Source organism: Hevea brasiliensis, chromosome 2 (genome assembly GCF_030052815.1).
Source record: "Hevea brasiliensis isolate MT/VB/25A 57/8 chromosome 2, ASM3005281v1, whole genome shotgun sequence".
NCBI lineage: Eukaryota > Viridiplantae > Streptophyta > Magnoliopsida > Malpighiales > Euphorbiaceae > Hevea > Hevea brasiliensis.
This window is the reverse complement of record NC_079494.1, coordinates 114597577-114610462: the sequence shown is the minus strand read 5'-3', so window position 1 is coordinate 114610462 and position 12886 is coordinate 114597577. Positions and strand designations below refer to the sequence as shown.

General features: G+C 32.6%; 1 protein-coding gene across 1 annotated transcript; it reads left to right on the top strand.

Annotated features, from left to right (window-relative positions):
• The first annotated feature begins 6121 nt into the window (after positions 1-6121).
• On the top strand, positions 6122-10662 carry LOC110644864 (probable alpha,alpha-trehalose-phosphate synthase [UDP-forming] 9). Its single transcript, XM_021797823.2, has 4 exons — positions 6122-6318; positions 7272-9317; positions 9409-9682; positions 9811-10662. The coding sequence occupies exons 2-4, from the start codon at positions 7321-7323 to the stop codon at positions 10132-10134; spliced, it is 2595 nt and encodes an 864-aa protein (XP_021653515.2). The 5' UTR covers positions 6122-6318; positions 7272-7320; the 3' UTR covers positions 10135-10662.
• Positions 10663-12886: the final 2224 nt, after the last annotated feature.

Below are 12886 nucleotides of genomic sequence, written 5' to 3'. Positions count from 1 at the left end.
ATTTTTTTTTTTTTTGAAGAATCAGTCCTCAAATGCTATTCTTTCACTTTTTGTATTATTATATTGTATATTATATGGGCAAAACCCATGCAAGATACAAGGATCATGAATCACAAAATAAATGGGCCTAGCCCAAATACACTGAATATTGACCAAATTAAGCACAACATAGGCCGTAGGCCATGACACTCACTGACTATAAGCCTATGGTTTCCTTGCTGGGTTTTGGGTCTTTGTTTTCTTGGGCTTGGATATGGGCTTAACTAGGATCCCTTTCTTGTAATCGGCTTAGGGCCTTATATCTTTTATGTAGTTTAATGAACTCTGCCATGTTGTAAAATTTTGGAGAAATATAGAAAATGAAGGAATAAAATAAATAAATAAATTGAAGGGAGATTTTCATAGGCAAAGCAATTCTAAGAAACTATTTTTAGAATAGTAATTTTTCCTCTAAATATAAAAAGTTGAATAAAAATTCTATCTCATGATACAATGCCTAATAAGAAATTAAATTTGCACTATTTAATTTTTTTTACCATAATAACTCAGCCAAAAAAATGATAGAGAAAATTCAAATGCAATATCAAAACCTTTATCCATTTTCTATAATTAAAATATTAAATAAACATTCACCATTCTCTCTCTCTCTCTCTCTCTCTCTCTCTCTCTCTCTCTCTCTCTCTCTCTCTCTCTCTCTCTCTCTGTGAATTCAATAAGATAGGTGAAATTTTACCCTTACGTTGTAGAATACTAAAAGCATGAGTTCAAATTGCTTGAAAGAAGATAAGGAAAGAGGCACTACATTGAATACTTTTATAAAGGCAATTGGTAAACTTTGCAATTGAAGATAATTTGTAATTTGCCATTTTTAAGCTGCGGCAGCAAAGTCTCCATTATTTTTATTGTAAAAAATTATATTTCGATCTAAAAAAAAAAAAAATAGATGAAGGGAGGGGTGCTATGCGTATCGGTGCGTGAAAGATAGGTTCGGAACATTCCATTTTTGAAAAGCATTGGGACCCACCAAACGGGTGTTTGGATAGGAACGAGCTATCCCGTGAAATGCGGCGACCAATTAAAATGTGGTCCCACAAGCCACGAGGACGAAAATCTAATCACTACCCTTGGCCTCCGTTTTGGTTTTCAATTCACTGGCCTCTCCCCATCTCTCACGTGGTAACGTGGAGGAGGGATGACTGTGGGCAGGGTCCGACAAATGGACAAGTGAGGGCTTGACGCGTGTTGTTGATGGTCGATACACTGGATTGGGCTTTGGTGAACGAGGAAGATGGACGACGAAAAAGTCCTTTTGGAATCCTCGTTGTCCCTTCCCTTCTCATGTGCCCACATTACATAGTTTTTATATATTTCACAGCAATTTCCACATAATTAATCAATAAAATTATAATTTAATCTTCTAAAATTTCACATTAATTATAAATAATATATATATGTATAACTTATATAATAATAAAAATTTTATTAAAATTATTATAATTTTAATAAATATTTATTTTTATTACTAAATTATGTATGTATCTATCTACTAATAAAAAAAGACATTCTTAAATAAAAATAAAATATAAAATTGAGTATCTTAGTGTGATTTTAATTGAAGTCCGAAAGTGAGTAGGGCATGTTCAGGAATTAATCCTTCAGATCCCATATCAATCATGGACAGTGCGCATGTATAAATTTATTTTATTTTAATTCTCTTTTTTATTTTGGCTAAATTAGCAAATTCAGATGAAAATTATGAAGAAAATGATTTGCCGAACCCAAAAAAGAAAGCAAAAATGCCTTTTAAAAAGAAGAAATGAAGACAGCAGCACTCGTGTGATTGCAGATTCATCAATCAATTATTCCGCCACTATCTGAAGCTATAAAACTAACAGAAGTCATTGTCTCAGGCTTTGAACTTTGCTACTCCCACCATTTGCCATTGAATCAATCGATTTCACATTTCTATTTTTATTTTTATAAATATTTTTTTCTAATTATTTAATTTTTATCTTACTTGATTTTTATATTATTTATTTTATAATTATATTATATTTCAATAATTTATTTAATAATTTTATAAAAAATAATTCATTCAGTAATAACTGTTGTACACATGGCTAATAATTAATAGTTGATAACTGATTATAATTGATATATATTAAATATCTAATAAAATTATGTCTGACTTTTATTGTTATATATAAAATAACTAATAAAAAAATATATATCATATTATTTATTTTACTATTGAAATAAATATATAATTATTAATTTATTATATAACATATTAAAATATAATTATTTTGTAAGTATAAATAAAAAGAACATTATAATTATTATATTTATAATATTTTATATTTATTTATTATAATTTTAAAATAATTTATTGATATAAAAAATTATTTTAAAGACACAAAAATTTTAATTAATAATTAAAAAAATAATAATATAATTTAAAGAAAAAATATTAAATTAACTATCATCTGATAAAAAATAATTCTAAAAATAAAGTTGATATAAACTATAACAGCCAATGAATATCTATCAATTGTCTATCATTTATTAGTTTTATTTATCAAAAACCTTGATTTACCCATTTAGATGTTTTTTTAGTGCATAACAAATCAACAACTCACTTACAAAATAAATTGGTTTTTATTGAAGAGGGAAAATAAGGATGGCAACAGGTATCCGTGAAAACCACTGTATCTAAATTCAAACCCAATTAATATTTTTAAAAAATTCTAAATACGATTAAAATTTATTGTCAACTAATTGAAATCGTCTCAAACCCGATTATTATTACTTGAAAAAAATTTTCACTCGTTTAATTTTATATATTTTAATTAATATTTTACATAAAAAATTATTTTGATTAATAATTTATATTTTAAAAATTTAATAACTTTATAAAATATTTAAATTATATTTTATATAAATAAAATTTATAATTATTAATATAAAAATATATATTTATATTTAATTATATATTTATATAAATAAATTTGAATAATAACTACTCAATATGTAAAATTTAAATTCGATTTAAATTTATTACAAATATTTTTTTAAATATAAATTTATTTTAAATTTAATTATATAATATTTAAATCCTTCTTATTAAAATTTAATTGAATCAAATACCCATCAAACTATAATCCATTGCCATATCAGAGAAAAGTCGTTACTAGAATTTGACGAAGTCCACATTTGATAATTGGTAAATCGTAACATAGGCACGCAAACATTTTGAGCATTAATCCTTGTTCATACCAAAACGGAATGGCAATCATGTAAACGGGAAAGAACCACGTGAGTAATTGTCTGATGTGAAGTCACAGCATTTGCTTTTCTATTTTGAAATGCTTATCCAGTTGAGTTGCCAGCTAGGAAGTGGTTCTGTCGGGGCAGCGCCGTGATGTCTGGGCCACGCTCTCCCAGTCAAAGTCCTCTTTATCCATAATATTACAATTTTAGCCTTCTTTTTTTCTTTTAATAAAAAAAAACACATTTATTAAATACCAATATATTCTGCTTTTCTTTTTTTTTTTTGACCATGACGCCACCATGACCATGGTCCAATGTCCATAGCTCTCTTTACATTAGCCAAACGCTTACCCAGCTGTCATTTGCGAGCACACAGCTCATCTTATCTTCTGACAGATAGCCTTTTTACCAGCTGATGGTCACCTAACCTCCGTTTTATTTACTCCTGCTGTGCTGACTTTCACCTTATTGGTTAATCTTGGTATATTCCATTTTGCTCCTCAATTTCACTTGCAATGTATATGAATTAAAAAATCCAAGTTGCTGTGAAGTTTTACACACTGTTTGGATATGTGGAAAAGAAAAAGAAAGAAAATAACTAAAAAAAATAAATTGAGATTATATTTTTTTATTTAAAAAAAAAGAAAAATAATAGAAAAAAGGAAAATCAAAATTATTTTGCATTAAAGATAAAATAAAGTAATCAAGAGAAAAAAATGTAATTTAATTAATGAAATTATATATATCTCTCATTTTTTTCATTTTAATTTTTTAAATAATTTATAAAATTGAAACTAAAATAGGGATTTTAAAAAATTAGTACTATTTTCTTTCCTGAACCCTCTTCTCAAATGAGAGAAAATAAATTTTTTTCTCCTTTTCTTCGCTATTTTTCTTCCTTACCCAAACATAGCGTTAGATTCCCCCAAACTGGCTGACGGCTAACCCTATGCCACGCCCAGGAAGTAAAATATAAATTATCTTTTGAAAAATGCTATATTGTTGTTAGTTTAAATCTTATTTTAAATAATCTCAAAATTATTTTACTATTAAGTAAAATATTATGTTTAATTTTTATTAATTTAAAATTTATTTATAATTTATAATTCTTTTACTTGTTACATTAATTTAAATTTCTTAATTTTATTAAAAATATTCACTCATTATTTTTTATTTTATGAATTATCACATAATTTAAATAAACACAAAACAAAAATTGATTCAATATTATATAATTTTAAGGTTTAGTGTCATAAAAAAAAATCCTTAACTATAGAAGCATCTCTCTAATCCTAGTTCTCATGTATGCACCTTTCCAACCATCGACAGGTCAAAACATTATCCATCTCTACTTGTACTCTTCATAAAGAATTCTACATAAATGTTGTAGACTTTTGAGTCTTTTTAATATTATTGTTGAAACTGCTATTAAGAAAAATAATTATATATATATATTAGTCATAAAGTATTAAAAAATAATTTAAAATTAAATTTAATAAATTTTAATCATAATAACACTAAAATAATAAAATAATTTTTTTAAATTGCTTTTCCTTTTTCACCGGTTCACTGGCCGACTAATTCGGATCAGGTACTGTAGAGGTTCATTGTGGGGTGACCCTCCCAATCCAGTCTGCTCCATCCACAATGCCATAATTCGAACCTTTGACATTGCTTAAGAAACCTAGCGTCTCATCTCGCTAGATCAACGGTTAGTTTTGAATCTCTAAATGTAATGTCAAACAGGCACTTCTAAATAAATATCCATTAATCTTAAATTATATTTGACACGATGTAACTAAAATTATAATGCAATTATAATTATATTAAAATACATTCATATGTATGTTTTTATATTATTTATAGTTGAAGAATTCTTTGATCAAATTGTATTGGTATTGGATCGTTTGTGCTTATTATCTTATTATAATTATAGAAACTATGTGTATTAGCCAATTAAAGCTTAAAGATTTAATGATTGGACTATTTTTTTTTCCCAAGTCAAGGCAGACTATGGTTCAATCCCTAACTAGACGTTGCTTGGACTATAAATTATTAACCCCATAACCTAAGAAGAAATAATTAATAAAAAATAAGAGAGATAAATGGATTTTTTTAAAAATAAATTTAGATAAATTTTTATCTAAATTAAATTTATTATAAATTTAAAATATAATACATGTCCTACATGTAAAATAAGTGAGATCTATATATTTATATTTTAAATTTAATATATCAAATTAGGTGAATTTTTTCCTAAATTTTGTTTTAAACTCCAAATTTGACATTATCTTGTGGATTAAGGAATAGATAAAGAAAATAGCAAACCATGTGTTAGTGGAGGATATTATAAACAAATGATTAAGACTTGAAAAATCTAATTTTTGTATGTCTAAATTACCCCTTATCCTTTTTCATTTTGTCACGTAATCTTAGATTAGGAGTAGCACCACCAACCTATATTGACCATAGAGTTTTATTGAAAAATATTTTAGGTGAGTTCTTCTGGCTGTTGCTAATAAAGGGACCAATTTCAAATGACATTTGCCTTCCATCCCCATATTCTTCTGTCATCTCAATCAAGACTCACCAACAGACAAGCTCAAGGTAAGTTCCAATCTAATTGCAGGTGAAAGCTCAAGCTTAATTTCTCAAGCTAATTATAAAGAAAAAATAGAAAGGGCAGTTTGGTAAATGGATAGGGGGAGTTGAAAACTGGAAGCGTGATACAAAATGAAAACTAGAGTTAAAAAGTAACCAGAGTGGATAGTTGGGTCGGCTCTGACTCTATCTCTATCCAATAAGGAGACGCCTCCTATATATACATTTCCTTCTCCCGCTTTCTCATCTTTTTTTTCTCATTTCATCAGCCATTTTTTCTCTCTCTCTCTTCATCTCTATTGGAAATCAAACACAGCTTCCATTTCCTATGTCTTTATCAAGCTTCTTAAGTTTCGTCCTCTTTTTTTATACCTAATAGCTAATCTAAACTCGCCGGTTTTTCACCTAATTCTATGCGCCTCCGGTCATCGGTTTATTAATCGTAAGGTAAGCCCGCCAATTTTGACTCTGGAAAGCTCATCTTTATCTTTCATCTGCTGTTTATGTACAGTTCCTTTTTTCTCGAATTTTCCTGCTTCTTTTCTGCTTGTTTACCGTGAAAATGCGGAGGATGGGAGGTATAGAGTATAGGTTGAGGAGAGAGAAATTTTGTTTATTTGTTTATTTATTTATTTGTATGGTTGGGAGCGTTTTTTCGGCAACCAAATGGAAAGAAAATGTTGATAGCTTGATCTGATATTGGTTTAAGTTTTGTTTTAGACTTGTAGTTTATAAATATGTCTATGTATATGTAGGATCGTTGAGTTTGAATTATATTTAGATAAGTTAAGATCCCGTAATTTCAGCTGTGCTCTGTGTCCTTGGCTGTGAATCGATCTGCTTTTATGTATAGCTTTGTGACTATTAGCTTCTTTTATTATTTGTCTCTGGTTTATTGAAGTTTAGTATTTGAATAAATTATAAATCTACAGGTACTGCTTTCATTGTATTGTAATCTGATTTCATTATTTAACCCAGAGAGAAACACAGAGTCCTCTTGCGTAGCCTTTTCTAAACCCAGACAGCCATGTGGAACAAATTTTTTTGGTTTTGTGTTTTTCGTCTTGGCAGGGGTGAATTTGTGATTATTTATCAGTTGCAGTATTCAAAGGAAAAAAAAAATGCTTTTCTTGTTTTTCAAGGATGATTTTTTAAAATATGCAAGTGGATGGTGCATTTTTTATCTCGTTTGGACTAGCTATTTTTAAGTAGGCAATTGGCATGGGTATTCTGAGCTGTCTGTGTACAATCAAGTAAATTGGAAATTGCTAGAGCCATACTGTGCTTGATGTTCATTTATTATAATGATCTGAAAATGTTGTGGAAACTGAAAGGATGTAAATGGCATAGATTTTTATGTTTGGATGAATATCTTATTATTATTATTATTATTTTTGTAGGTCTGTGGGCAAGCTATTTGTGGTGGGAAGCGTGCTATCTTAATGAGTGATGGTGTCTAGATCCTATATGAATTTTTTAGACTTGGCTTCTGGGAACCTGTTGGAAATTCCTCATACTCCAAGGTCTATTCCTAGAGTTATGACTGTTCCTGGAATTATCTCAGATTTGGATGGTTATGGGCCTCATGGCAGTAATGATGGTGACTCAGAGATTGCTTCATCCATTTGCCATGAGCGGAAAATTATAGTGACAAATATGTTACCTTTACATGCTAAAAAGGATCCCGGAACTGCCAAGTGGTGCTTCAGTTGGGATGAAGATTCGCTTTATTTGCAACTAAAAGATGGGTTTTCTCCAGAAACTGAATTTATTTATGTGGGGTCTCTTAAGGCTGATATAGATGCTAGCGAGCAGGAAGAAGTTTCCCAAAAACTGCTTGAGGATTTCAACTGTGTTCCCACGTTTCTACCTCAAGACCTACAGAAGAAGTTTTATCTTGGGTTCTGTAAACAGCAATTGTGGCCTCTTTTCCACTACATGCTGCCTATGTGCCCAGACCACGGTGATCGCTTTGACCGTACTCTTTGGCAGGCATATGTTTCAGCTAACAAAATGTTTGCTGACAAGATCATGGAAATAATCAGTCCAGAGGAAGATTATGTTTGGGTTCATGACTATCACTTAATGCTTCTGCCAACCTTTCTGAGGAAAGGCTACAATCGAGTTAAGCTTGGATTTTTCCTCCACAGTCCATTTCCTTCATCAGAAATATACCGAACTCTGCCAGTTCGTGATGAAATTCTGAGGGGACTTCTGAATTGTGATCTAATTGGTTTTCATACATTTGATTATGCAAGGCACTTCCTCTCCTGCTGCAGCAGAATGCTTGGCTTGGACTATGAATCTAAGAGGGGGCACATTGGACTTGATTACTTTGGCCGTACAGTTTACATCAAAATATTGCCTGTGGGTATACACATTTGCCGGCTTGAATCAGTAATGAATCTTCCCTCTACATCTGCTAAAGTCAAAGAAATTCAAGAACAGTTTAGTGGGAGAAAAGTGATTCTTGGTATTGATGACATGGACATATTCAAAGGCATCAGTCTGAAATTATTGGCAATGGAACAACTCTTGCAGCAACATCCAGACTTGCAGGGAAAAGTGGTCCTCGTCCAGATTGTGAACCCTGCACGAGGATCAGGGAAAGATGTCCAAGAAGCAAAGCGTGAGACATATTTAACTGCCAAAAGGATCAATGACGTTTACGGTTCACCTGAATATGAGCCAGTGATTCTGATTGATCGTCCTGTTCCTCGTTATGAGAAGACTGCCTATTATGCTTTAGCAGAGTGTTGCATAGTGAATGCAGTGAGGGATGGGATGAATTTGGTGCCTTACAAATATATTGTTTGCAGGCAGGGAACCCCATATATGGACAAAGCCATGGGTATAACATCAGATTCTCCTCGCACAAGCATGCTCGTTGTGTCAGAGTTTGTTGGTTGTTCGCCTTCTTTGAGTGGAGCAATTAGGGTAAACCCATGGGACATAGAAGCTGTGGCTGATGCCTTGAATTTGGCCATCACCATGCGTGAATCTGAGAAGCAGTTGCGCCATGAGAAGCATTACCGATATGTCAGTACTCATGATGTGGCATATTGGGCACGCAGCTTTATGCAGGATTTGGAGAGAGCTTGCCAAGATCATTACAATAAAAGGTGTTGGGGAATTGGGTTTGGCCTGGGATTCAGGGTCGTGTCTCTTTCTCCTAGCTTCAGGAGGTTGTGTATTGAACACATTGTCTCAGCTTATAAAAGGACAAATAGAAGAGCAATATTTCTGGACTATGATGGTACTGTTGTACCACAGACTTCTATTGTTAAAAGCCCCAGCTCTGAAGTCATCTCTGTTCTAAAAGCTCTGTGCAATGACCAAAATAACAGTGTGTTTATTGTCAGTGGGAGAGGGAAAAATTCATTGAGTGGCTGGCTTGACCCTTGTGAGAGATTAGGAATAGCAGCTGAACATGGATACTTCATGAGGTATGTGAATGATATGGATTTGAACAAAGCTTGGGATATGAAAAAATTTTAAAAATGATTATTTGTTCTGTTCTTTTGTGTGTCTTTTCAGGTGGAATAAAACCTGTGAGTGGGAAACCCATTCTGTTGCCGATGATCTTGATTGGAAAAGTATTGTGGAGCCCATAATGAGATTATATACAGAGGCAACTGATGGCTCCAGTATAGAGGTTAAGGAGAGTGCTTTGGTGTGGCACCATCAAGATGCAGACCCTGACTTTGGATCCTGCCAAGCCAAAGAATTGTTGGATCATCTTGAAAATGTCCTCGCAAATGAACCAGTTGTTGTTAAGCGGGGTCAACATATTGTTGAAGTTAAGCCGCAGGTACAACTGGCCTACTTAACCCCTACACACAGACGGCCTCTCTCTCACACACAAACAAAATCATGTATGATTGTCTTAGGAAAAACAAAATTTTATTAACTAATGCATTATGTATTTTTAACATTCAGGGAATAAGTAAAGGATCTGTTGCTGAAAAGGTTCTTTCGAACATGGTTGATCAAGGGAAGCCACCTGATTTTGTGCTGTGCATTGGTGATGATAAATCAGATGAGGACATGTTTGAGAGTATATTAAATACAGTTTCTGCTCCAACTTTGCCTTTAGCACCAGAGATCTTCGCCTGCACTGTTGGGCGGAAGTCAAGCAAGGCTAAATATTATCTCGATGATACCGTTGATGTTGTGAAATTGCTTCAAGGCCTTGCAACTGCTTCATGCCCCAAGCCCAAGTATATTGAACAAACCCTGGTCTCCTTCGAAAGTATTATTTGAGTAAGCTGGCACATTCCACTTACTGGGACAATCATTTTGATTTTGAGGGTTTTACACCTGTGAATGAAGATAAATGGTTGGCTGTTGATCTTTGATTTGATCTGATGAATGGTGGAAGCTTGCTGTTCTATTCTGGTTTTTGGGCATCTCTTGAAATGGCATGCCAGGATAGACAAAGATGGATTTGTGGGGAGACGGACTGACAATTCTTATTCAGGTATTCTTGTATAGGTGGAGATGCATTTACTGGTGCCAGTAAGAGTTGTCCTCAGCCGCTGGCTTTCAAATTTATATGGCGACCCATCCCCTCCCACCCTACTTTTTTTTTTTCTTTTCCCCTTTCCCAGATTATGAGTCACCATTAACTTGTATAGGTACAATGTTATTGTCACGATACGCATGTCAATGTGACTATTCATAGCAATTTGAATCATTGGAGTTTGTAGCTAGTCATGTTGTAAATGATTTTATACTATCAAGCCATCTCGGCATTTTTTTTTTATTTTCAATAGAATGTTGCTCTCTCAATCTGTGTGTTTGTTGAATTTACTTGCATTGCATGTGAATTGAAGCAACACGCTACCAGTTTGTTTCCGGCTAATGGATGTCATTTAACTCTTTTCTGGTTAATTGATTGCTCGAATATACATATGAATTGTTTTTTGTGGATTTCTGTGTTTTATCACTTATGCGTGTGAATTGTGCATTTGAGATGGTTAATCTTTCCTTACTTTGAGCTAATCTTAAATTAATTAGTTAACCAGCTATGACTTGGATTACATTTAAACTTGCAGATGTTCGCAATTTTCCTGTTATTTGAGAACAATTTATAAAGGACACCAAAATTAGGTTGCTTGTACTTGTTGATCAGTCTTTCTACCTTAAATATGGCTCCTGAGGGACGCTTGATGCTGACAGCGAAGTAAGGGTTGACCTGTTTCGGCTGATATAGATATATCATCATTTTGCCTTTTACAAGTATGTACTCTAAAATAGTTGATAAATATTCCTCAATTTGGCCAGATAATAAGAAAATCTTATCCAACTTTGATTTTATCATTGTTTTCACAAGTACAGTTGATGCAATAAATGGGAGTCGTTGACATTGAGGTTCATGGGATTAATTAGAAAGAGAACGTGCCAAGTGGGACCAAGAAGGGGGAGTAGACTCTGATAATAGATGATGGTCCCCAACCCAATTTATCAGGGAGAATGGACATAAACAGACTTAGAAATCAATGGAAACCGAATCATTTGATACGAAATGAATTTGTCTGTTGGTGAAATGAATTTATCAATGTGATGAGTTTTGAAGGAAGGATTCTAGAAAACTTAAACAAAGTAGATGAGCATGGGATAGGAATATGGTGGATCATACAATGGCGTTCATAATTGGCCGAAGGCTTATCACTAGAGGAATATGCTGCACTTTCCTTTTTGTTTTTATTCACCCAAAACAATTATTAGCTTAGCTCATTATTCTATTTGAGTTAAATGAAACAAAGTGAAGAGTCTATCCCAGGCTGCAATTTGTGTTTATTTTATCAATTTGTAAGGAAGCTGTATCTTTGGTTTTAATGGTGTAATCTATGAAATGGTTCATTTTTTTTTTGCCTATCATTTTGGTTCATAATTTGGGTAACAAGGGATGTAAAAGTATAAACTCAGAGAATGATGTTGTAATTTAAAATTTGTGGAACGTACCTTTATAGCTCCATTCATTAAGTTGGCTAAGGTTTCTATAGATATATGCAGTTACACATGCACAATATTCATTTATTGAAATTTGGGATAGCTCTATGGTCCTCCAATATCATGTATCTATTATATGCAAAGGGTATAACTCAAGCCAAATACATACTTGTGCATTTTAAATATTTGAAATTAATTTATTGAATTGCTTTTTTTTTACATTAAATATTTAAATTTATAAAAATTATAATGATTAAATATAAAAAAAAATTAGAAATGATTCCACTTGTTAAAATTAAAATTCAGCATCATAAGTTTAACATTTATATAGATTTTATGCTCAGAAGCCATTCAAACTTCTTCGAGCTATGCTTCTTGGTTCATTGTCATTATGCTCAATTGTTCTGGCATGTAGTCCAAGAGGAGGAGAAGGACACCAATGTTTTGGAAGTAGAGGGGCTAGAGTGGTAGAGGGGTGGGGTTGGCCTACAAGACGGCCCAGCCAGGCTGCCTGCCCAGACCAGCTTTCGTCACTAGGCCAATCTGGAGCTCATCAAACCAGGACAAATGGGTTTTACTAGCTTACCCAGCCCATAGTGTAAGTGCAAGCTCTTGTTAACTGTTAGCCTTGTCTTGGGATAAATGTTCCCTATGCGGCTATTCCCGCTGCATATCATAACAGGCTAGTCTCAAGATACCCTTGGAGCTTGGACCACTCAACCATCAATTGGAAAGTGGCATTGAAGTCGCTATCAATGTTAATTTTCTCCCAAAACCTCCCTTCATTTTACACTCTTTTATTAATGCACATATGCTAAAAAAAATAAAAAGTCTACAATATATATTAATCATAATAAGATTGACCTATTTCACACACGTCTGACCACCTACCTCATTTCTTTAATAAGAATTTCAACCATTGTTACAAAAATAGTAAAACGCAAATGAGAAAAATCTAATCCACATTTAAGAATAAATTAATAAAAAGAAAAGCAAAGGGAGGTGGATTAGGAATAAGTCAAGAGCCCATTGAAGGCTCAGGGGGTGGATGAGGAACACA

Excerpts from the sequence above, each read along its gene's own strand:
- LOC110644864 (XM_021797823.2), top strand. The coding sequence starts at position 7,321 with ATGGTGTCTAGATCCTATATGAATTTTTTAGACTTGGCTTCTGGGAAC. Across the intron at positions 9,318-9,408 it reads GAACATGGATACTTCATGAG|GTGGAATAAAACCTGTGAGT; the intron begins GTATGTGAATGA and ends GTGTCTTTTCAG. Across the intron at positions 9,683-9,810 it reads TTGTTGAAGTTAAGCCGCAG|GGAATAAGTAAAGGATCTGT; the intron begins GTACAACTGGCC and ends TTTAACATTCAG.